General features: G+C 43.7%; 1 protein-coding gene across 1 annotated transcript in view; it reads left to right on the top strand.

Annotated features, from left to right (window-relative positions):
- The window catches only part of Albfm1 (albumin superfamily member 1), a 40,262-nt gene extending 16,540 nt beyond the window's left edge, over positions 1–23,722 (top strand). The window contains 7 exon segments of the mRNA NM_001108356.2: positions 1,267–1,481; positions 3,033–3,165; positions 5,225–5,322; positions 7,788–7,926; positions 9,415–9,641; positions 19,151–19,283; positions 23,300–23,722. Of these exon segments, the coding sequence (NP_001101826.2) occupies positions 1,267–1,481; positions 3,033–3,165; positions 5,225–5,322; positions 7,788–7,926; positions 9,415–9,641; positions 19,151–19,283; positions 23,300–23,368 (1,014 nt within the window). The 3' untranslated portion in view covers positions 23,369–23,722.
- Positions 23,723–26,889: the final 3,167 nt, after the last annotated feature.

Raw genomic sequence — 26,889 nt, 5'->3', positions numbered from 1 at the left:
CATGTATCACAGCCCTGGGAGGTCCAGCAAGGCTCTGTTCTGGATTCGTTTCGGCGCTCACGCTGTAAACTTATGTTCTTTTTCTTACTTGATGGAAATCTTTACGTTGGCGATTCTGAGGCTCCAGATACAGCAACACAGTGCTGCCCTCAGTACAAGATGGCACCCGTGTTGTCCAGGAAACAGGCAGATTAGATCGATGAGATTCTGCCCTACACAGTGTGGTCTTGCGATTGGCTATGACTTCAACATTGAGAAGCAACAGCCCCTATTCTGAGCAAGGTTATGTCCCGGTTGGTGAGTCGATTGGTTAACGGTGTGGCCAGAGGCTCAGGGGAGCCCTGCAGTTTTCCCGGAGTGGCACTGATTCAGTACATACCAATTTAGTGTTTAGACTTGGAATCGACTGTTTACCTTGTCGAGTATTTAATGGGATTCTTCAAAACATCTCGCTTGTTAGCATCTTCTCATTAAGGGAAATAGAGCCGTAGATGACACTACCACTTGAAATGAGAACACCATCAATTACGTAACTGTACGCTCCTTTTCTTATGTGTTTGATCTTCTTTTTAATTAATTGGCTCTGAAGAAAGTGATGGTTTAATTTATTGGTCTTTTCCAAAACAAATTCTTGGACTTATTCGCTAGGTTTATGCTTTTAATTATTTTTAATTATACTGGTTTTCTTCATAGCTTTGTCTGCTGCTTCTATCTCAGATGCTTTGGTTGTCTGCTTACTGGTTTTCCCATTCTGTTGAAAATAACTGTGCTGACCCTTTCCCAGCCATGTCGTGCTTTCTTACCTACTTGCTTCCAATTAACTTCCTTTTAAAAAAAGATTTACTTATTTATTATATATAAGTACACTGTAGCTGTCTTCAGACACACCAGAAGAGGGCATCAGATCTCTTTACAGACGGTTGTGAGCCACCATGTGGTTTCTGGGATTTGAACTCAGGACCTCGAGAAGAGCAGTCGGTGCTCTTAACCACTGAGCCATCTCTCCAGCCCCTCCTCCTCTATTCTTAATAGGTAGATAAGAGTTTGAGACACTACGGAAGGTCAAATAGACATGCATTTCTTTCCAAAAAGAGTTAATGATGAATGTTTCTGGGATTTTCAGTTTGCTTCTGGTAAAGCGGGGTGTGTGTATGTGTGTGTGTGTGTGTGTGTGCATTCATATCAAGTGTTCCTCTGCTAGACTCATGACAGCAAACTAAGTCACGGATCAAGTAATCAAAGAACGACTTCCCTTCCTATCCACAGCGCCAGCTCATGAACTATACCTGCTCTAACCAGGACATCTTATCCAGCAAGTTTGCTGAGTGCTGTGAACAGCCAGAACCATTCCGTGGGGAATGCATCATCAATTCGGAAAATGATGAGGAACCCAACCTCTCACCCCTGCCACTCACAAGGTTTACCGAAGACCAGTCGGTGTGCGAGAAATTCAGTGGCAACCAGAACGACTTTCTACAAGAGTAATGAAGTTTTTCTTCTAGTGACTTACGGATTCATTTTGGGAGATGTTGCAAACTTGAACGTAAATGGTGCCAGTGATGGCCAGTATGGCCAAGAGGAGTTGGACGTTGTTCCGGTCCACTCATGATGCTGCGTGAGACTAGGGCTTTAGATGCTTGGGAACAGTATGTGAAAGAGAAGCTAGAAGGCCCTTTATTCTCAAATATTGACAACTAGTATAAAGGCTTTTTTAAAATAGGAGCATGGTGATAGTTAAGTGTTACAGGCATTGGGATGAGAGGCTTAGAGATAAAGAAAAGGATCAGTTTCATATTTCTCACTAGCACTTCTAATTAATTTAATATACACTATCAAGTAGACATAACATTGAAGCATTAAGGAGTTGGGACATCAGCATCATTGGCAGCCATTCAGAAGTGGACGTTAGTTTGTGCATCACAGCAAGGTGATTTCAATACATAATATTAAGACAGTGACACTGTGCAATTAAATCGCTCCCGAGTCAGCTGTGCAGCCATGAGAATTGAGTTTTCCTCAAAGTTAAGTGACCTCACTCACATTTTACCAATTATGTCTGATCCTGGCTAATAAAACCGAATACTATTATCTGAACCCCACTCATATAAATTCCTAAACTTGCATTTGGTCCAGAAAAGTCAACAGACTTGTGCTGACTAGATCCAGTGGTAAAGGCTTATGAAGCTGAGCATTGTGGGTGCCTATCCAATCTCGCGGTATAGCGGCCTCATCTCTCAGGCAGTGTGTTTCAACGGTAAACTGAGGTAGTTTATGAGGACGCATCAAAGGATTCATCTTCGCCCTGGTTTTAAAAACATTCTAGAATCCATTTTTATTTTCCTTCTAAAAATTTTATTATTATTATTATTTATTATTATTATTAATTGTGTGTATGTGTATTTCTGCGCATACTAAAACTAGCAGTGCCAGATTCCCTGGACCTGAAGTTATAAGAAGTTGTGTGTTCCTGCATGTGGGGACTAAACTCTGGTCTTCAAGAAGAGCAGTGTGTGCTTTTAACCATTGGGCCATCTCTGCAGCCCCCATTGTATTTCTTTTGGTGAGCCAAATGTGTGTGTAGATTATGACTGGACTACTCACACTTAGTGGCTTATTTGAAAGGGGGTGGGGGAGATGGTGATTTAATGCCTCAAAAGTACATTCATAGGAGGTCTCTTTTTTTAGAAAAAAATTTAGCCCCAAAGGTAATTGGAAAATACACCATTCCATGTAAATACTTGAAACTGATCTCACACAGAAGTTTCTAGAACCTTCTAGTCAGCCAGTGTGTTTCAGGTTCAAGTTCTAAATCTGCCATCTGGTACCACATGGCTTTAGAAAATCATGTGACCTTATTGACTTGGTTTTCCTATTTCAACGCCTCTCTGGCAGCTTCCCAAAGTTTCTAAACAGGGGCCACTTCAACTTCATGGTCTCCATAGCTTTTTGAAAACAACAAACAAAAAATAAAACACAAACTCATGGCCTCTGAGTTCTAGTTCTTGTCTTCTCACGTGTCTTGTATGATACAGGTTTCTTTATGAATACTCAAGAAGACACCTGGAGTTGGCGGTCCCCGTGATCTTAAGAGTCTTTGAAACATATAAACGTTTACTGGAGAAATGCTGCAAATTAGAAAACCCTTTGGAATGCCACCACTCTGGGGTAAATTCCTTTTTTACGTAAATGTTCCTTACAAGTGGTTCTAGTGCTGTTAGAAGCACTTCCTTTTGTAAACTGAGTTTTTCATGTTTTGGTTAATTATGATCACTGGTGAGAAGCGGGATCCCTCCCTATCCCAGGGCTGGACCATCACAGCATAGCGACTTGTCGGTCTTACAGACTGTTTCTGGAGACCCTTGTAGTATCCTATTGGAAGGGAATGCAGATGTTGCTTGGCCCAGTAGCAGAATGGTACAGCCTGGTTGGGTGCCATGTTGTGTAGAAGATTCTTCCCTTTCAGGTTAGCAATCTGCCTGACCACAGGTAGCAGTTCTTGGTGTGCATTTTTATGGAGAAGCTAGAGTCCACACGAACTTCATCTTTGGCAGTTATCCGTGCATTACCATGGCCTAGGCATTTCTGACTTTTGTTGCTATAATTGATGGCTTATACACGGAAGACCATGGAAAGAGCGGGGAGCAAAGCAGAGATGAAGAGAAAAATCTCCATGTCTGGGGTTCAAGCAGGCACAGCTGGTATTTCTGTTTCTAAAGCAAAGGCTATGCAACCATGCCACTTCTCAAAATATCACTGTGAGGCTTCTGTGTTAGACAGTTTTATGTTATCTTTTTTTGACACAAGCTAGAGCCATCAGGAAGAAGGGAACCTCAATTGAGGAAATGTTTCCATGAGATAAGGCAGTTAGTGATTGATGTAGAAGGCCAGGTGCATTGTGGGTTGGACCACCTCAGGGCTGTTGGTCCAGAGTTCTATAAGAAGCAGGCTGAGCAAGACAAGGGGAGCAAGCGAGTAAGCAGCACCCCTCTGTGGCCTCTGCATCAGCTCCTGCCTCCCCCGATGATGAATACTGGAAGCAGAGACCAAATAAACCTTTTCTTCCCCTAGTTGCTTTGGTCATGGTGTTTCATCACAGAAATAGCAACTCTGACCAAGACTACAGTGATCTATGACTATGGCACCATGAAGCATGGGTGGGCAGAGGTTGCAGGGCAGCCTTACCACAGCACCCAGTTGACTCTCTCAGTAGCCTGGTCAAACAGCTAGTCAATACTTCGACTCCTGAGTGTGTCCTGTGGGTAAGATGATAGCAGTTCAGACGGGTAGGCAATTTGCCTAATGTTACACTGGCAGTAAAGACGGGGCTAAAAATCCAGTCAAAAGCTTGCAAATCTGAGGGAATTTTCTCCGTGCCAAATACTGCTTATTAGGATAAGATACACTGTGCTGGCTTCCTAAGGGGGCTGTGCTCCTGTCTAAGAGCTGAGCCTGCAAGGTTACTAATGCCCTCCTCCTGGAGACCATTTCATGGTTGGAGAGCACTTTGATTTACCTTTAGCTCTGACAATCCTATTTGGTTCCTCTCAGTGTACTTTGTGGCATGTTTTATAACCATGACTGATATATATATTTATATTAAATCGTGACTTCTTAGCACACTAAATATCTCTATACCTGTATATTTGTGCTTCTGTATATGTGTGCATGCTGCTAATATAAAAAGCCTAATTATTAAATAAACCAATGAGTGGGCACACACACACACACACACACACACACACACACACACACACACACACACAAACCCCAGCTAGATAGGTCCAGACCCTTTCTCTTTCTGTCTTGATGAATGATTTGCCCAGTGGTTGTAGAATTTGGCATTTAGGCACAAAAATGAGTTTACATCCTGATGAAATGAATTCTTAATCTTGCTGGTCCACTTGTTTCCCACAAAGCATGTGATGATTTCTCCTTCAGAAAAGCATGAATTTTTTTCTTTGTGTTTTCCAAATCCACTAAGAAAACAAACAAACAAACAAAAAACAAAACAAAAAAAACCCCAAAAAAACCCCAAACAACCAAACAAAAAGCCAAGTCAAACCAAACCAAGCCAACAACAGGAAATAAATGTAGTTATTTTTATTGACTACTTTATTAAACCTTAGCAAATATTTTGACCAAAGGATTAGGGAAAATGCTACTGTAATCCTTCCTCAAGGCACATTGCTCTGATTAAACACTAACAACAGCATCTGTTTTTTAGAAAGAGATGCTCCAAAGAGTGGTACTTGAGAGCCGTGACCGCGTTAAGACTTACTGTGACTTACACAAGCAGCTGGGCGCTAGCAACTTCCAGGACAGGTATGCTCCTCAGACAGCTCCTCAGAGACTATTGGTTAATCCCTGGCGCTAAGATTTGCTCAGAGTCTCATCCACTCTTTAGTTGTGTATTAACCGGCCCTCTGTGCTGATTCAGCAAATATTTATGTAAACTTTGGGAGCCTCCACACTGCTCCCAAGGCCAGTCTCCCAGATGTCCCTGAGGTAAGGGACCAAAGCAGGCTGGCCCTGCAGGGCCACCATGACCTGCATATCTGACTGTTTACCTTGGGGCTGGGACTTGGAATCAAAGCTGTGGTTGACATTAGAATCCAGGGTCCACTTACCAGTGTGGACCAGCAAGAGCTGGGTGGATGCCTTAGTTATTCCTCAAGTGAATGTGAGCACCCTGGTGACAGAGAGCGTGGTGAACCCTATTCATCAAGGATTGCATAATCAAAAAGTAAAGGGCACTTTAGGAATCCCAGGGGTCTTCTAGAATGGTCTATTTATAAGCACGGTATTAAAGTCCAGTATGACATAGCATCTCATAATATTAAGTCTAAATTACATGTCCAAAGTAATGGATCCCAGAGTACCCTGGTTCCTTCAGGCAGGCCTTTCAGCTTAGCGCTTTCTTTCCTTTTATGTTGGGAGCAGTTGCTGATGACTGTTGTAAGGATTAGATTTGTGGTTCTCAGACTTTAGAGTGTGATAGAACCTTCCAGAAGACATTAGAACCCAGGCCCCCAACTCAGAGATTCCGATTCAGGAAGTCTGAGGAAAGTCCTGGATTTCCAACACATACCTAGGGAGGCTGACATTGTTGTAGCTGGTTAATCCCTTTAAGGTTGTCTGTCTGCCCAGCTGCTGTAGAAACTGCGTCTTCCTTCTTCCACAGGCATTTCTCCTAGCAATGCAATAATTAATTCTAGTCGTCTGTGGTCCTCAACATGTGGTCCTAAGGTCTTTCTCTTTAAACCCCGTTCTCTCTTTCCACCTTCATTATGACCTTCCAATTCAGACCGTTTCCTTTACTTGTGTTGCTGGAAAGGTCTTAAAATAGTTTGATGCTTTCTGACTCTTGAGAATCCCCCCCCCCACATGAATTCTTCTCAAAGAAGCCATCACCTTAAAATAATGTAAAATTGGTTTCATATCTAATCCCCCTCTAAAACAAGCAACAACAACAATACCCAGAATCCATGACTTCCCCAATCCTCCAGTCCTCCCGAAGCCCTTCCTTCACCTGGCTTATTCAAAGGCAGTGTCATTTCTCAACTCTGAAGACTTTTCCTCCGGATGCCTTGCCAGGCCTCCTGAAATGGACACTACCATCATCTTTTATACTCTGTTAGGGGAAATACCATTACGAACAAAATTCCCTAAAGAAGTATTGAAATAGGTCCTTTTTTTAAAAAAAATTGAATAAACGTTAAACCAGATGTGCACCACTGGCTGTCCACTAACAGCTTACAAAAGCAGAAAGAGGTCACTGGCCCTGATCACAGATAAGCAGACACAACACGTAATGCACAGTAATTAGTGAACTCAGTGTGAACGATTACTAGTCCTCAAGGTGATCTGACAGTCTCACTTGCCAAATGCAGTTCACCCTAGCTTTACCCAATTTGTTAACTGAGTCTCTAGAGATCAACAGCTCCCACCCCCAGCCCCACACCGCCCCCAAAGCCCTTCTTTTTTTTTTTTTTTTTTTGTTCTTTTTTTCGGAGCTGGGGACCGAACCCAGGGCCTTGTGCTTCCTAGGTAAGCGCTCTACCACTGAGCTAAATCCCCAGCCCCCCAAAGCCCTTCTTTAAGCAAGGAGGTAGTTTTGCAGCTGGCAGCAGCTAAGCTTCCCCCAAATTTCCCAAGCTGAGAGAAATTGGAAGCGTTTATGTTCCTAGATCCTTGGGTCCCGGGAAAAGGACATTGCTGGCTCATAAAGTGAGTGAAAAGCTAGATGTTTTTCAATACATACTGTATGCACTTCAAAGAGTTGAAACCATTACAGGAGTTTCTGAAGTGAACCCACTAAGGAAGATGGGGACAGAGTCAATTCCTTCGCTTACTTTCAGAGAGAGACTTGACCCCTTTAAAGGTTCTGACTTAGCTCACAGCACCCGCAGCACTCTGTCCACACACTGTTCCTGCCTGCCCCTGCTCACTGGGGTGTGAGTACCTGGAGAACAGGGGCGGTTCCTCGTGGCCACTGTGCTCCTGCTCCACACCTGGCAAATGGTCCCCGGGAGCTTTATCGAGGCTCCGCCCAGAGGAGCTGTCTGATTTTAGCTCTGACAGTGTCTCTGATATCTCAGCAGGGCGTGAGTGGGATCCAATGGAACGCTGTCCAATTACCTACCCACTGAGCCACCAGGACAGGGCAGAAGAGTTCTGCCTGACGCCTGGCTCCTCCTACATGGGAGATAATGTTGGATATCGTGGGAAACTTACGATGGGTGTCTGCGTGTGTACCCACTACCAGGAATAAGAACTTACTCTTTTAGGCTTACCGTGCTTTATACTAAGAAAGCCCCACAGCTGTCTGCCCAGGAGCTGGTGATGCTCGGGAAGAAGATGGCAGCGTCTGCCAACAGATGCTGCCCACTAAGGGATGAGCTGCAGTCGGCCTGTCTGGAGGACCAGGTAAGCACGCTCCTAACACATCTGCCATCTCTCTCCGGTCCTCGGGAACCAACCTCATTTCTTGGACAGATCTATGACTTTCCAGTGAAATTAAAAATTCTCAGAGAATACTTTTAGGCAGCTTACACCAACTGTCTTTACTTAAAAACAAACGAGGGCTGTCCACTCTTAAACTTGTCTCCTTAGTTTCTCAAAACTGTCCCCGGAGTCATTATAAGGGTCTACTACTTGGTTTTTAACGTTGACAAAACTGATGTTGGTAAGCAGTGGCAAAGATACTGTAGATGTTTGACCAACTCTGGTGGACCTCACAAGGGAACGTGTTAGTACCTACTGGTGAGCGTTCACGAGGGCAATGGCTTCCCATAGCTACAGGCGACTGGCTTTAGTAACAGGCTATCCCTTTCTTAGATCAAAATATTTTAGAGGTTGAAATAGAATAGGGGAGTTAGTTGACATGAGGTGAGAGGAGGGCTGGGATGGCCTTGAGTATGTTTTCTCCAGCCTCTCTTGGAGTCTGTTCATCCTTCCTTCCTCACCAAAAAGGCTGTCCCTGGGCAGCACGGTGCTCAAACCTCTGAGATTTTCCTTCTAGGTCTCTCAAGCTGCATGGCTTCCACATTTCTGATTTCTTGCTTGGTGATAATGCCCTATATTCCTAGTAGATTGTATCTTTTATGCTAACTTGTCGCGGAGGCAGGCTTTCTTCTAATAAATTATAGTTGTTTGAATTAAAAATCAAAAGTTATTATCCACCCCATCTTCATCTTAACTTTAATTTTTTTTGTTTTTGCTGTTATGGAATCATGTCTTCTTCAGGGAATTCATTCGATTAGATTTATATGTTCCTAGAGCCTTGCTTTGGGGAAATTGTCTTGGTTACTTCTAAAGTGGATGAATTCACAATGAAATGTTTAGGTCGACTAGTTCCAATAACTTCATCAAAGTTATTGACGTGGGGACCAAAGTGGGAGCAAAGTGAGGAGACATTTCCAAAAGGGGTGAAGAAAATGGGGGAGACAACCCAAACATGACCAAGACCATGATCGTGCATTCCAACACCCAAGGAGCACCTACTGTGTGCCAGCTCTGCAGCTGGTCTGTGTGTCTGTCACACCATGCTGGAGACACGCTGGGTTCGAACTTGTTGAGAAGCGCCAGCAGCTTCTTCACACTCGAGTCACACTGTTTGGAGGGCAGGGCTTGGGACTTGATATTGAATTAGTGCTGTTGGGAGGGGGTAAGACGCCCGTGCTGAAGCTGGTCTGTCTAATGACGCGATTCTCCTGCACCTTAGCCTGACAGACACGAAGAAGGAGCACAAGCTGCTCCGTCCACATCGACGACTTTGTTTCCTCTAAAAATGAAATCTTGGTGGCGCTAGAACAAAATCGAACTTGAGGACGCTCAGATACAATCCCTCGTCTAGGGATAAGAAGACAGCAGACGTAACCTCACTCCCCTTCCTCTCATTCTCTTCCTGAAAAGGCGAAGCTGTTTCTTGGAGACCTGTGCAGAAGGCATGGTGGGAAACCTGTCAATGCTGGAGTGGGCCGCTGCTGCGACGACTCCTATGCCTTCAGAAAGCCGTGCTTCGATGACCTGCAAGCTGACGGGACTTACATTTCTCCACCTTTAGCTTGTGACCAAGTCATCAGCCTTAAAGAGGACCTGTGCCAAGCTCAGGACGAGGAACTCCAAACTGAAAAGCAAAAGTAAGCCTGGGTTCACTTCGGTCTTTGCTAGCAACAAAGTGACTCCTAGGGAGAAATTTAAGCCAGCTACTGACATAATTCTTTGCTTAAAGAACACAGCATTAAATGTTCTGTTGGAAATCAGGTGGAATTAATTTTATCAAATAAATTATCCAGTATAGTTACTGTGTTGTGACCCCTGCTTGGTCAGTTAGTGAGAATGAAGCAAGTGCACGAGAAAATGTTGGCAAATGTATAAAAATATTGAAAATATTTTTGGAAACATTAATATAATGTTTCCAAAATGTTTCCAAAATGTTGCAGTCCAGGCATATAATGTTTCCAAAATGTTGCAGTCCAGGCATATAATGTTTCCAAAATGTTGCAGTCTAGGCATTAATCTAATAAGTTGTTCTACATGAAAAAAAAGAAAAGAAAAGAAAAGAAAGGAAAATCTGTTAAAGAAGTTTGGAGATGTTACTTTTCTAGAAGAGAAAATAACAACACTAAGAATGGAAGTCAGAGAAATCTTGCAATTAAGTAATCCAGTTGTGTCTGTTAAGAATAAGTTATGTCCTTGAGAGGTGGCTCAGTGGTTAGCAGTATACACTGGACTTGCAGAAGACCTGGGCCTTGCTTGCAGCATTCCCATCAGATGGATGTCGGTCACAGACACCTGCAATAGCCACAAGGGATCTGATGCCCTCTTCTGTACTCATGTGTGCTTAATTTTACACACACACACACACACACACACACACACACACACACACACACACACACACAGACACACTCAATTTAAAAGTAAAAGTTAAAGTACTTTCTGTAGAATCCTGTAGGGCTGGTGAGCTGACTCAGAGGGTAGAAGTGCTTGTGTACAAGTTTTATCCCTGGATCCCACAAGGGACAGAGAGAAATGACTCCAAAGAGTTGTTCTCTGACTTCCACATGCACACTGTGGTCCACATGCTCCTGCACAACACACACATACACACACACACACACACACACACACACATACACACTCACATGAATTAGTTAAAAGTTTAAAATAAATAATTTAGACCTCAGAACTTAATAGGAGTTTGCAAGACTTGTATGTTAAGGAAGTCCTTTGAGCTGTTCCATGGAAACTGGGGATATTACCTCATAATATGTTATATTACCAAGTAGCATCTTCAGCCATGATGAGAAGCATTCTTCAAAACTGTTTTTATTTGTCTGTTTGTTTGTATGATCGTAGAGGGTGACTGCTGTATTGTAATGCATTACTGATGAACATAAGTCTTCAAATCCATGATTTCTATTCTTTTATGAGGCAGGGTCTATGCTCCAGGCTGCTCTCAATTCATTGCCTAGCGAAGGATGACCTTGAACTACCCATCCTTCCCTACCTCTGGAGGGTGGGTTTCAGGCACATGCTCCTTTTGTGCGGCAACGGTGATCTAATCACGCTTGCCAGGACAGCACGAACCAACCGAGCTACAGCCGCAGTCCTTCCTTTTTCTCTTGAGGCGCGATTCTTTGTGCCAGATGAGGCTTTGCAGTGACTTACTACAATACAAGAAAATAAGATATCCCTAGATACTAATGATACAGGAAATAGCATTTCAAAGTTGTTTTCTATGAGGACATAAAATCAAAGCGCCATGAAAACGAAAGAACTTTTAAGTCCTCCCAACACCAAATTTAGGAAACTAGTCCAAAACACTGCAAAATTTCTTCATAAATATTTCCAGTTACCACCACGGATAGCACAGGTAGAAATGTTTGATTATTAAGAAGTTAATCCTTTTGTTGAATAGAAGTCTGTTTTCTTGTTACTGCTCCACTTCTCCTCATGGTTCTTTCTACTTCTGGAACTACAGTGAAAAATACTTAAGGACATATTCATATGTGTGTATGTGTGCGTGTGTGTGTGTGTATGCACACACATATACACACACACATATAAATGGACTTTAATAAACTAGTCATTATTGATATGATTCTGCCAGCCCCCCAATAATTGAGGCAGAGTCCTATGAATTTTTAAAAATCAGCTCTAGCACAATTACTGGACAATTTACCCCTAATCTTGCTGTGGTTTGGTCTTGAGTTTGCATGTAGACCCAAATGAAGCTATGTGACCCCGCCCCCAAGTTATTTCTGATTGGTAGATAAAGATGCCAACCTCCAACAGCTGGGAAGAAGAGACAGAGGTGGGACTTAGGCTTTGTGGGTTTGGGGTCGAGAGGAGCCACAGGGAGAAGTGTACAGGAGGAGGAAGGAGAAGCTGACATGGGTTAGGAGTAAGGAGAAATGGCCCCGTGGGCTGCCCAAGTGGAGTTAAGAGCAGACAAAGTGAAACGCAGTAATAACTGGGGTTATCGATAGGAACGTAGATTCCAACAGCATAGAGGGTTGATGTCTGCCCAGCTCTCATGCTGTTTTACGCTTATTATAAATATAAAGGTTGTGTATGTGTGTTTCATCCGGGAACTTAAATGATAAAGGCGGAGTAGAAACCTTGGGCTGGGATTTAAATAATTACTAAAACATCCTGGTTCTCCTCCGACCCCAAGTCAGCAATACCTAAGGCAGGGTAGAAACCTCGGGCTGGGATTAAACAATTTTTACAACATAACCTAATAATTTTGTCCCTCAGAAATCTTTATTTAAAGTATCTTTTCCTTTGGCTACTAATACCACAGTCCTATTTGTAGAATTTATGACATTGTCGTCAATAAAAACCAACAGTGTATTTCAAATCACTGCACGTACTTAAAAATAAAATAATATTTCTGTGCATCGATACCTTGTGGTTGGCCCAGTTTTCCCAGGTTTTAACTGAAAAGTCCATAGATCACTATATTGTGTATTAAATATTTTTAAAAACATTTTTATTGTTTTTTAAATATATTTCAAATGTTATCCCCTTTCCTGGTTTCCCGTCCATAACCATCTATCCCACCCCCTCCCCCTTCTTCTGTGAGGGCGTATAATCTAATTTTTCTAACGCAGGATTGTTAGTTCCCAGCTGTTCTTCCCGAGCGCTTCAAGGCAATTTTTGCTCCATTAGCCTGTTCAGGACCCACTTTTCGATCACATGCCGTGCTCATGATCCACTCAGCCTCCTGGAAGGCTCCTCCTCCCTTTCTCCTTCCTCCTTCTCTCCTTGTGGTCCCTACCTGTGACCCCAAGACCAGCCCCATAACTAAAGCCCCGCCTACCTCTGCTCTCACTAGTAATTGGCAGTAGCCACTTTTATTTAACCAATAGCTTTAAATTGGAGACGAAGTTTTATACATCAAAGGCTGGTGTATGTGGAAATCCACTCATCTGGGGGCAACTTGATCTTGGGAGCCAGTATTTAGCATTTGTACATTTGTATACATAGTACCAGGCCAACCTCCAACATATGAGTGTGTATGTATATAATATATAATATGCAATGTATAATACATAATGTATAATATATACTGCATAATATATAATATACAGTATACTATATAGTATATAACATATAACACATAACATATAATATATAATATAATATACATTGTATAATACATAATACATAACATATAACACATAACATAAATATAAATATATTTAATGTAATACAATATATAACATTATATATAATATACATACATAATATCTAAAATAATATGATATATAATATAATACACAATGCATATATATACATATTTTTATATATAATTACAGCATTCCTCCTCCCTTTCCTTCCTCCAATAATAAGAATGGACCCATCCTTTCTACCTGAGGGTTAAGTGAGGATGAGGTAAAGTTTAACCTCCAGGGAAAGATAGAGCAGTGATGAGCAGTGCCTTGCAGACTTGCATAGGACCACAGAAACATATCTATGCCGATAGCATTTACACCAAACATCAGAACTAAATATTGTATCCTTCTGCTAAAGGCGCCTGTAACTTAGTGACAATCAGCCCAGGCTTGATGTGAGAATATGAGAGAGAAGTTAATTTCCCCTCTAGGAAACAAGGTTTGCTGCTCTTCGAAGAAGCTCTTGGGACACTTTGTTATTTCTTCATCAAATGCTCGCTGCAAATTTACGAGGTAGGTAACGTCATTGCAGCATTTTAATTACGAAGAAACTTGAGGATGGGAAAGGAGGTCTCACTCTGAGACCACACAACACGGACAGGAAGCAGGAGCTGAGGTCATAGAAAAACTGAAGAGGAACAGATGAACAGGAAATAGGAGCTGGGCTTGCTGGAAGGAGCCTGTAGTCGGAACTATTCAGAGGGACTGCTGCAAGAGGGAGTTCTGGGCAAGCCTGGGCTACACAGTGAGTGTGAGGCCAGTGAGACTGTCACTAAATCTGAAAAAAAAGGTCTGGGAGGGATTTAGCTTGATGTATATGTATACTATTAGTATATACTCACCCTAAGCATGAGTAAGTCTTTGTCTTTATTCCATAGTATTGAGTAAAAGAAAAAGAAAATAGATAATAGACCTTGAAAGAAAATATTTGAAAGCAAGTATGAAAACTAATGTGAAGATTAATTTTAAATAGTATATAAACAGGAGGATTTGCTTTAAACGAAATAGTAGATAATTTAGTGAACACTGAATACTGTGGAAACAAAAATCTGGAAACAAGCTGGTAGTAATTAGGGTCAAAATCGGATATAAAAATTTAAACTAAAAACTGAAGTATTGAGAATACTTGAGGCTGCCAGGGTGAGACTGGGACTGGGGATGAGAAGGGGACAGGAGAGGTAAACAGCCTCAAAAGGACCCTCTGGATACGACCATGGTGGGGGTGAGCCCTGCTATGAGGCAGCAGAGCCCTCCCACGCCCGTCGCCCTTATAGAAACGGCAGCTTTTGTGCTCGGAGTGGTCAGAGGTAACGACTTCCCGAACTTCCCCGTGCCGAACCTCATTTCCAGATGTCCTGAATTCAGGCGACAGGAGACCCATTCTTGCCGGTCATGCCTTGTTTCAGGGTGAACTTCCATACTCAGCTCTTGTGCTCTTCCTCCCTCTACTGGCCATTCTGAGAACTGCACCCGTGAACTAGCTGAAGGGCTGGCAGAAAGCCAGCCTGGAGAGGGGAAAAAAAGCTATTCCCAGACATCAGACTAGAGCATTTGAGAGGTGTAAAGTCACGGAGGTGTTTGGGAACTCGCAGTTGTGAGTCAGAAGAGAGAGGGGGATGCATGTGAGGAAGTTTCCGTATAATTGAAGACTTCATTAGGATAGTCAAGACCGTCCTAATTATTTGCTAGTAAGTGAATATGTAGGGGAACTGGGAGGAGGTGCCCCCCCACACTTTTGGTGGGTGTCAGGAGGGAAGGAGACCCTAACTGAAAAATATAGTTAAAATGTGTGCAAGTGGATCTACCATCACCACCACTATCACCACCACCACCAACATCACCATTACTACCGTCACCACCACCACCACCACCATCACCACCACCACCAACAACACCACCACCATCACCACCAACACCAACACCAACACCATCACTACCACCACCATCATCATCACCACCACCAATAACAACAACACCACCATCACCACCACCACCACCACCACCACCAATATCACCATCACCATCACCACCACCACCATCATCATCACCATCACCACCACCACTATCATCATCACCACCACCACCAACAACAACAACACCATCATCACCAACAACAACACCATCATCTTCACCATCACCATCACCACCACCACCATCATCACCACCATCACTATCAACACCATCACCACCACCAACATCACCATCACCTTCACCATCATGCTTAGAAACAGAGAAGTCCAGTGTTGTAGGTTGCCAGGGTTCATGATTTTGTATTTTCCAAGGAACATTAGAGCAAGAGAAATGAGGTGCTTGTCAAGATGCACACATTTCCATTTATAGAACGAATCAGTCCTAGGTCTGGAGAGATGGCTCGGGTGCTAAGGTGCTTGTGGAAGCCTGAGACCCAAGTTTCTCCTCCAGCACCTACAGAACCTACGTGAAACTTTAATGTCCCTGCAACAACAGAGGCAGAGACAGGAGGATCTCTGGGCCGGCCTGACCAGCCAGTCCAGCGGTTCGCATGAGCTTCACACACACACACACACACACACACACTCACCTAACTGTAATGGGAAGAAGTCTGTGTTCCTCACTCTGAGTAGTAAATCTGTTAGCATCTGGTAGTTACCATTCAAAGGTAGTATAAACTGGTTGGATTTTATACCCACACCATGTAGATCAAACGGCACGGAGACACAAACGCGCTGTCTTCATTCGAGACAGACTCAGGTTAGGTCTAGTTAAGAATGAAGACTGAATATGAATTGAACAGTTGGCAAGAAAGATGTTATATTGTGTTCTGATTTTTTTTTAAAAGCATTGATTCTTTTTATAATAAAGGTAACTGTGATCATTTGTAAAGTAAGACAAATCAAGACGAGAATTATCATTTAAGCCCAACAGTGCAGAGATATACATTATAAAGGCACATGTGACACACGGGTCTATGATGTCATATTTGTCTGGTGGTGGGTGCACACTTCCTAAACGCCTCCTGCTCCCCAGTCTTTGGGTTCTCTATGATTAATAACGCAGGTCCTGTTGGCTCTTGCTACAGCCTGCTTACGTAGCATTTCTACGGCTCTTGGGAGGGAGTGTGAGACACTCCTCTGCTTTCACAGTCCCCAGAAGCTCTCCAGGCATGCGACCCTGGTACTACTCCAGACTCACAGGGAGGAGTCCTGGACTGCAGCCATTGCCATCACCCACAAAGCCCGCGTCCCTCTCCCCTCCCAGGATGACATGCTTTCGAGGGGCCGCCATGGCACAGCTGATGTGCCTTAATGATTTGCAGGACTTTCGAGAAAACACTTTCTTAGTACTTTTTCAAAGAGTTAGACCTCCCGCCCCCGTATGGTCCTGAACTGAGTCTTATGGAGAGAGACCTGGCTGGCAACGCCACCCAGTGCCCTCTCCCCTGGCCCACCCCCGCCATGTGTGATTTGGAACTGAGTCTGAGAAAGACCTAGCAGGCAACAAGAGCTCTCCCTGCTTCCCGGACCAGCCTCTCTCATTAGGTAGACTTCTCACTCAGCTTTTGTGATGGAAACTTACCCCACAGATTTGTGAGTTATGCCCAAAGATACTGAAGCCCCTGTTACAAAAGCAAAATGCAGGGCGCTTTCAGAGAAGACAGAAATCATAACACTGAAATCATAAATAAAATTATGGGCACATTGGCTGAGATACAGCAAAGTTTAGCATACGCCAAAAGCTGACAGCAACCCACATTGTTTCATATTTTTCTTTAAAATATTATATTGCATATTTTATATACATTCTGTCACTAGTTATTCTTCATTTTAATGGCCCGGTAATGTTATATGACTATATGATTATTGTTGGACTGGAATATTATCTTCACTTTCTATTATAAATTAATACAGAGAAATTTTCATTTAGACTCTCTGTCACCATATCTGTTTTTGCCTAAATTCCTAGGACCTAGAACTAGGGAAACGCCAGCTTAGATGAAATGGCCTGAATTCCCTTGGCTGTGCCTTTTAACTTTTAACTTCTCAGAAGTAGGCAACATCATGCCTCCCAAATGCTGGGATTCATGGTATGCACCATCATGTCCGACAGAAACAGGAATTTTAAGGAAGCATGCCAACTGGGCACCTCACCAAGATGGGCATCTGCTTTTAACGTTTCATGTTGAATCCGTAGTCCATACCCTCCCAGAGTTTGTAGGACCTGTGGGCACCATTTGAGTTGATGAACCATAGCCCAATTTGCTCAGCAGGTGACCACGCTGACAGTTGCCCAGGACCTGTTGTGAATCATGCACGAGTGGTTGTAGCCAAGAGACAGAAGAGAGCAGGAAGCATTTCAGTCTTGGAAACAGAGCGCCCCGTGACCTGTCTTGTCTCAGGCCGGCTCCCTGGCAACAGCAAAGAGACCCATGCTTGGCTTGGACCTGAGTGTCACAGGGACAGAGAAATAGACAATAGCATGATCTCATTGCGGTTCCTGTACACATCTGATGATAACTGTCACAGCCAGTTCTGCCACTAGGGACAGCCCGGATCAACCTAGTGAGCCAGGGTGGGTGGGGCTCACCCATCTCTTAATATAATGTGTCCAATTTTTGTCTTTGAATCAGAAAAGCCTGGACTATTTACTGGCTGAGCCCAGATGTCAAAGAAGTATGGCTTAAAACTTTGAAGTATTTGCTTGTATACCCATTTATGGCACGTCATTAGAGCCCTGGGAACTACCAAGGTGTGTTTGTAAAAGGCAAAGAGTGGTTTTTGAGATAAGCAGTATAGTACTGATTAATGCATATGCCCCCTATTGTGTGTGTGTGTGTGTGTGTGTGTGCACGCGTACACGTGTGTGCATACATGGTATAGGCACATGTGTGCAAGTGTGTGCAGAGGCTAGGGGCAGGCATTGGTCATCTCTCTATCATGCTCTGTGTAATTCCTCTGAAACAGGATCTCTCAAGACTATCCCTAGTGATCCCCTGTCTCCACCAATCCCACAGAGCTGGTGTCATCGGCAAGGGAGGGGCCAAACTGGCTTTCTAGGCGGAAGCCGAGATCCAAACTTAGATTCTAATGTTTGCACGGCAGACTCTTTTACTGGCTGAGCCCTAGCCCTAGCCTCCTGTTTCTTATTCTTCATTCTTATTTTTCTTGTGGTTAATTTTCTCTTGTTCTAAGCAGGAAGAAAGAGAGAGAGAGGGAGAGAGCGAGAGAGAGGGAGAGAGAGAGAGAGAGAGGAAGAGAGAGAGAGAGAGAGAGAGAGAGAGAGAGAGAGAGAGAGAGAAAGGAAGGAAAGAAGGAAGGAAGAAAGGAAGGAAGGAAGGAAGAGAAAGGAAAACAGGAAGGGAAAGATTGGTAATGTAGTCAGTGTTGCTTAGGAGGCTTAGATGTGAGTGAGTAGGGGCACTTTAACCAGAACGACATTCTGATTACTCCTGGTGGCTCAAATGCTCTGGCTTGACATGGCCGAGTCATCTGTGAGAGAAATCTGAGGTGTAGGCCAGCCACTGCCTCTTCAAATTCATCTATAGGTCTTGTCCTTAACAACAAGCAGGAGGCTCTCAGTTTCCACCGCGCCAGACTAGCGGTGTTCACGAGGAAGTCAGCTGGTCGCTCAAAATGTGAAATAAAAGAGGTGTGTGTGTGTGGGGGGGTTTAAGGTACTGCATTTCATCCGTATGTACGAAAATGGCAGGAAAAGGAGTTGCTTACCTCAGCAGGAGTTAAACAGTGATAACTAAAGTGATGGGCTCCTCAGGCTAAGAAGGAAGAATCGTCGGGGAAGTTCCTGTGAGATGAAGGCAGAGCTGCGTGCGCATGCGCTGTGAGGCCACAGGCTGCTTCTCCGTATCCGTATCCATAACCTGAAGAGCATCTCGGTGTGGGGAAGTCAAGGATGCTCTGAGAATCTAAAGCAGTAAGACAGCCCTGCAAACTCAGGAGCTAATGCCTGTCCCCCCGCTTCTGCCTTAGGCTCCTCAGTAACCTCGTGAAGCAGAAGCCACAAACGGCAGAGGAGGCGTTCCATTCCATTGGCGAGGGTTTCCTGCTCCTACTGGGCAAGTGCTGCCACGCACAGAGGAGAGAAGCGTGCTTTCAACAAGAGGTATGCACGTTATTCAAGCAAACATGCAAAGGAGTGTCGCGGTGTTACTGCAAGGAAAACCCTCCGCCCATTGCAACTGTGATGTTAGAAGAAAGATCACAGACTGGATGGATGGGAGTGGCTGGCCATACAGTTCCCGGGCTCTGGGCATCTTAACACTTATGGATGCTTGGAAAGACTAGGAGAATCAGACACAATATCTCTGGTGCCAGACGGGAGGGGATAGTAAGAAGGAAGCGTGGGAGGTTGAATTAAGAGTAGAGAAACAGAGTCATTTAAAAATTAAACATTAAAAAAAATGACAGCTTAAACCTGTGCTGGAGAAAATTTTGAGCTTATTTTCCTCTCAGGACAATCATGAATTGCTGCTCTCTGAGAGCGTAATCTGGGATCAGGTAAAAAGAATTTTATTTCCTCAATGGGCAGAACTTCATGAACACAGAAAGTGAAGGACAGGACCAGACTGCACACTTGGTGTGCGCGTACACGCGCGCGCGCGCACACACACACACACACACACACACTACACATTACACACTACACACAAATGCACGTGTGCGTACACACACGTACGCACATTCATGCACACACACAACTAACCGTCAGGAAGCCAATTTTCTATAATTAATGATATCGTATGCAGTTAACGAGTGAATGCTTTTCCACAGGATTGTAAAGTTGTTGGCGATGTCATAGGATGTGTCTCAGCAAAACCGAGTGCCGTCTCTGAGGGAGGGGTGCTAGGGAGAGACGGCTTGTCTGAGGGCTTGGCTGCAGTAGCTACAGGGGCCTGTGACTGTGGCTGAGACACAAGTTCCTCTACATTTGGTCAAGCAGGCAGGGGCTGGTCAGAGCTCTGCTTAGCACTGGCTCTCAGGAATAATTTTTAAAGATAATAACCCTCATCACTGCTGAAGTTTGTGTTTGTCAAACGCCTGACGGAGCTCTCTCAAGCAACGGTGTTACATCCCGACAGATCCACTATAAGTTGGAATAAAGGCAAATTAAATATTCATTTAAAACAAGCGCCAGGCAGCACAACCTCGCAGCACTCCGTACATCTGAGCGTGGTCGTTCATGCTTTTTGTGTGTCTGCATGGGACCTGGGGCTCACTGCCTCTGTCCAGCACCTTAAGGGGCTAGCATATTTGTTTCAAGCTTGGGAAAATATGTAAATTCAAATTTAACTGTGGCTTTCACATAAAGTAAAAAAAAAAAAATCCTGAGTTGGACCATCATAAATAGGGGTCTATCCAGACAGTCTGTGTAAGGGCTGGCAGTCGTAGCATATTTTTATTTATTAGTTATAAAGGCCTTTTCCTTCCCATATTCCTTCTGAGATTTTTCCTCATTCAAGAAGGCTATAGAAGTTATCTGAATGGGGTGCTAGACTAGTCAAAAGTTGCCAGGATTTATGAATGCTAACTCATCGTTCTACTGCATTCTTTCTCCATTAGTCGTGTTTACTTTTCTGTGCTGATTTCAGACCAGGCCTGACGGATTTTAGGACGTATAATCTGATTGGCAGCTAAAACACACTGAGCATGCTCTGCCTATGGGGCTGTTGAGTCAGTAGGTCTGTGTGGAGTCTGGTGACTTCATGTTTCTAGAACGTTCCCAGGCCCTGCTGCTGCTGCTGGTGTGGTGTTTGTGCTGAGGACAGCGTCCCAGGAAGCCCTTTTCATTGTGAAGGGAGACAGATGACCCTCTAACTCTCTGGTATTTCCTTAGGTCTGGCTTGGGGTGAGAAGCCAGGAGAAAGGGTGGTAGTAGAAATAAACCACTGGAAAGCAACATCATTATGGAAAAAAAATGGGAGAGTTGGGGGGGATATTAAATATCAGTACTTAAGGCTAGACTATGTTTTAAAACAAACTATGTTTAAAATGCATAAAGAGGTTAGCCTAGAAGGCAGGGATCGATGAAGGAAATATTCCGGAGTCTTTAGACGTTTGTGCCTCTGGTTTCTGTGTTGGCCGACAGATTCCGGGCCTGACTGGCAATGGAGAATCTGTTGCAGTGTCCTAAGGGTCTTCCTGGAGCTGAGATTCCAGGACAGGGCTTGGCCTGCTGGCCACCCGTGGAGGCTGCAAGAGCACTGAAGGCCAACCGCAGGCAGTGGCTGGAAGGCTTTTCCTTTGTTTGTTTCCCGAGACTGTAACTGTCAGAAAACCTGTTCTACCTGCTAAAGAAGAACCTGGGTGAGCTTGAAACCTGCAGGATCTCCTGAAGGCCAGTGAGAGGAGAAAGCCCTTGAGATGGAAGATATCATGTAACTCCATAACAAAGGAAAAGCTATAAGAAGGAAAAGGAGACAAAGCAAAGTCAGGGTCAGGATGTGGGCCAGAATAAAACCAAAACATGGAGATGAAATAACGGGCACCCAGTTTGTTTGTTTTTTTTTTCCTGATGAAGAGAGGTGCTAATGTGTAGCACCAGGCTGAATCTGGTTAGTCCAAGGAAGGAGACTCCACAGTTCAGGAACAATGGGTGTGTAGGAACAAGCCTCAGCAGGCACAGGGAAAGCATTCTAGTCACAGAAGCTCTGTAGTCTGATCTTTCGGAATCCTCTGTGAGGCAGGATAACCACGCCAGACCTGTTCATCACCTCACAGGATGTGAGAACTGAGCAAGGTTACCGTGAGTCAGCAGAAGTCGGTGTGATGATCAACGTGAAAGGTTCATTTTTCTCTGAGATGCGGCTCCACACAGGTTAACACAGAATGACACTCCCTCTGGTTTTAAAGGTCCAGACTCCACACACGCTGAGTCTGCCCAGCTTAATGAGTCTACTGTCAAAGCTACTGCAACCAGTATGATACAGTTAAGAAGAAAAAAATGATGATCTGGTTAAGTAGGATGACTGGCTAAGTATATCTAAATATATATTGATCAGGTCACAGTGAGCTACCGATCTCAGGGTGGTTTTTTTTTGTTTGTTTTTTTGTTTTGTTTTTATAAATTCCGTAAGTTGAAAATTAAGTACTACACAATTTGGCTTGTAACATTACTGATCGTTGTACCAATTACTGTTTACCAAGGAGCTATGGGGTATATAACGTCAGAAAAGACAGATGCAGAACAGACTTCTGTTACCATTAACTTTGGAGAAATGAAGAACAAATTAGGTCTCTGGTTAAGCTTCTACAGCGACTTCCCATGAAAATTTACTTAGAAGGGGGTTGGAGAGATGGCTCAATGGCTAAGGGCACTGACTGCTCTTCTAGAGGACCCCAGCAACCACACGGCAGCTTACAATTGTGTGTAACTCCAAGGTCAAAACACCAGTGCACATAAACAAAGGTAACTACCTTTTTTTTTATATAGAAGGAACATTGAGTTTAAAACTTACAGGCTATCGAAGGAGGAGGGATTTCTTAAAGCCCAGAAGCATATGTCAAAGAAAGCCCGAAAAGACTGCTCTGACTAAATGATGATGGACTATGATGACGTCAGAGCCCAGGGGGAGGGGCTAAACGAGTACACTCAGCCTTCTCCCAGGAATGCTAGGGGTGCTTAGGAAGGCAAGTCAGTTCATATGTGCGCATGTATGCATGTATGCACGCACGCATGCATGTGTATGTATGTATGGTATATATGCATGCATGTATGCATGTATGATGTATGCATGTATGCATGTATGTGTGTATGTATGATGTATTTGTGTGTATATATGTGTGTGTGCCATGTGTATTTGTGCATGTATGTGTGTGGATGTATATGAGTGCATCTGTTTCTATGTGTGTACATTTACATGTATGTTATCCTGCAGCAAAAGCCTGGCCATCTTGTGAAGAGATAAAAATATTTTACTTCCAATAGCCTGAAAAAAGACTTGCAATGAATTGAGTCTTTAAGTCACCAGGCCCTGAGGGGATGTCTGACACCCAGAGGAAGGGCATCAGGGAGCCACCTCAGGATCCATCATGGAAGCTCCAAGTCATTTCTGCTTAGGGCCAGGACCATGGCAGTTTTGACTTCTTCCCTCTAACAGGTATGCCTGTTTTTTTCCCTAGGGACCTCAGCTGATCATGAGGTGCCAGTCCCTCTTAGAGGCTGACTCATCCCAGAGCGTGTTGTTGTAGGATCATCGCTGTGGAAGGTGACAGTTGACAGAGAGCCTTCTCATTGGCTCAGTGCTGTAGAAGAACACTGGCTGGTCCACACCATCTTTCCTTTCCCTCAGCAGATGACACATGGACACCCAGATCAGCCTCTCAGAGCTCTCCCAGCTCAAGGCCTGTCTCTCAAGTGCAGTGGCAGAAACACGAACCCAAAGAACACTCACGGCCTCCAGACAATTTAATGTGCAGCCACACCTCCCTGGGAACTGCTGTTGGCCCCTACAGTAGACTTCAAGGTCAGCATGGAGCTGTCTGTGCCACTTCTGAGAATACTGACGACTGGGGGAAATGCAGGAATAAAGTTACCTTCCTGAATGGGTTCTGGCTCCTGTCTCTCCTGGACGTATACAAGGGTGACATTGTCAGCAACGACTCCCAATACATTTGAATCAATTTGAATAGTAAGTTGCACTGAAAATGGCACAAAGAACTTATAACTGGGACTTAAAATTATTCTGATTATTCCTCATATTAATTTAATTGTGTGAATTAATAATAAATTTATTAATATTAAAAACAAACACCAATAGCTTAGTACTGAATAAGTGAATCATTTTGATTGGAGAAACAGAAAACTTTTACTAACGCTCTTCATTTGATCTCATTTCTTTTTCTACTCTAGAGTTATTAATATGTTTACATACATTAGCAACATTCACATGACCATCCCATGTATCCAACACAGCATGCAAAATACTGTAGTGGAGACCAGAGAGATAGTTCAGCTGTTAAGAGTACATGCAGCTCTTTTAGAGGGCCCAGATTGGTTCCTCACACCTGCATCTAGCAGCGTGCATGCGTGTGCTCATGTGTATACACACACACACACACACACACACACACACACACACACACGAAAGCACATAAGGGATAAAATAAGGATAAATACAGGGAGCCTAAGCCACGGATGAGCTGAGAAGATACAATGTTAGGCATTATAATAAGGACAAAGTTCACATGTCCAGAGTTCCAAAAGGAGAGCAAAGGATCCTGGTGCACAGGGGTTTGAGATCACCCCCTGTAACCAAGGCCTAGAGAGGTCACTGAAGGACGGAGCTCGGAACTAGACAGCAAGAATAACTTCCACAGCTGGACAAGCGGTGAAGGTGATTCAGAGAGTGTGAGTGATCCATTTGCCTGTGGTTTTTGTATTGTGTGTCTTTGTGTTTGAGAGTGGGCATATGCATGTCGTGGTGTGTGGCAGTAACAGGACAAACTCAGTGTTGACCATTACCTCCTGCCTCGTTTGCCACTGGGCTTGCTGGACAACGAGCTTCTCAGGACTCTCTGGACTCCATTTCCTATCCTTGCCACAGGAGCCCTGGGATTACAGATGTGCATGATCACATCTGGCCTCACACGGATTCTGGGAATTTGAACTCAGATCCTGGCGCTTCCACAGCAAGCACTTTACCCTCTGCTCTAAGACAAAAATAAAGTGATTTGGTAGGCAATGAGGCTTAGTGGAAGAGAAGGCTGCAATGGGAGAGGGGCGAGTGTATAACAGATACCTTCCCACATGCTTCTTATATGCAAAGCACAAGCATTTACATGTGTTATTCATACCACTCTCACAACTGTTCAGTGAAACAGTTACAGTTACCACTCCCTGCTCTGCAGAAGAGGCTCCAGTGGAGAAAAGATACTTAACTGTTACTACGCCAAATAGAGTTTTCCTTGTCATTGGTCCCTAATCGATACAGTGTAACAGTATTGCCGCATCACTTACATTGTCCGAGTTATAAGTAAGCTAGCGATGGCAGAGTTTCTGGGAGGCTACATGCAGATTGTCCATTTTAAAGAAGTGCTTTAGCAACCTTAGATGGGAATGTCTGAGCAAAGTCCTGGAACCAGTCTCCTAACACTCAACTCTTAACATCCCTCATGCTAGCCATGGGTTTGAATCCTACCCGTTCCTTCTAATCAATATCTCCATCAATCTCCTAGCCTTTCAAGGAGTACTTTCCTCACATATAAAATGGAATTCGAAGAATAATTTCGTCATGAGATTGTATGATCGGTACACGAGTATCCATAAAAAGCCGGGCAAGGTAGAAGGCGGATGGTACAACAATGATATGAAATCCCAGGTTGTGTTGCTTGAGGACCGATGTCAGTGAATCAACCCTAATGTATTAAATACCATTGAGAGTACAAACGCATGGTGCTGGAGGTTTCCTTTCTAACTACATCCTATCATGTGTTTCCCGTGTATACTCCTGGTAGTTAAACCTGTGGTCTCTCCCCTTCATCAGCTGCCTCCCACGGGGCATGCCTCCCCCTTCAGGGTCTCTCACCAATCACAGCCTGCAACTACTTTCCACAGTGATGGAGGATGGAGTAATGAAGTACTGGTTAACCGAGTACTTCAGAGTCCTGAGCTAATAAAATATATTTTGGGTGGTTTTTGTTTTTTGTTTTTTTTTGGTGGGGGAGGGCAGTTGATGTTAAGTAAAAGACATAACAAAGTTCCTAGCTAGAGGATCAGACTTGTGAATAAGGAGAGGTATGCGCAGTAGCGTCTATAAGGGTGTTTTGGATAGTTCATGAATCATTTATTCATTTTATTGAGCATATCCTATGTACAAGACATACTATGAAAGACAAAAAGTACAACTATAAAATGCAACAGATTCTATGATTAATAACCATGGTATGATATCTGGGGTTTAATTTTAATCCATATGTGACTGACAATGACATATTTGGATCACCTAAAACAAGGAGAAGCCTTTTTGGACAAAAAGTCTGCCGTCTTGCACCACGCAAAACCAGTTCAAATAGATTTGGCTTTAGAACCCACGTTAGTCATCTAGGCCTGTCTTAGGGTTTTATTGCTGTGGACAGACACCATGATCAATGCCTAAAGAAGCGATCCAGCAGAGCGGTCAAGGAGCTGTAGCAGCTCTGTGAGGCACTCGCTCTCCCTTCTGCTTTGCTCCGTCCCTTAACGTTTCTAGACGCTGAAAGCGTGTGAGAAGCACGTGATGTGATTAACCTGCCGGATCCATCATTCCACATCCTAACCGACATCATGGCATCAAATGCCATACCTTTATACTTGTCTCTCAATTAAAAGGAAAAGGCAAGCATCACGTTCAGCCGATTTGCAGAAGGATTATGGGGGGTGGGATGGGGTGGGTGGTGGGGATAGATAAGAAAGGTTTGCTAAATCTCACAAAGGTAAGGTCAATGTGTCATTTGAATAATTAACTAAAAACATTTTGTATCTAGAGGGAATCTATTCTTGAATGTGCTTCTTACTCTTTGTGGATGATTCTCATGCAACCCAGAGTTCTCTTTCCTGATTGAAAAACCAGTGCATCATTGTATAATATTCAATAAATATAAAAAGTTGGAGAAACACGAATCACACATAATTCTATAATCTATACATAACTTGTTTTGGGTTTGTGAGTGGATACATAGTATGAGTGTAACAAATACACAAGTAAATAATATCCTAGTGCATGGGTATTTTA

Source organism: Rattus norvegicus, chromosome 14 (genome assembly GCF_021556685.1).
Source record: "Rattus norvegicus strain SHRSP/BbbUtx chromosome 14, alternate assembly SHRSP_T2T, whole genome shotgun sequence".
Classification (NCBI taxonomy): domain Eukaryota; kingdom Metazoa; phylum Chordata; class Mammalia; order Rodentia; family Muridae; genus Rattus; species Rattus norvegicus.
Note: the sequence above shows the minus strand (reverse complement) of the source record. Positions and strands in the feature narration are given on the sequence as shown.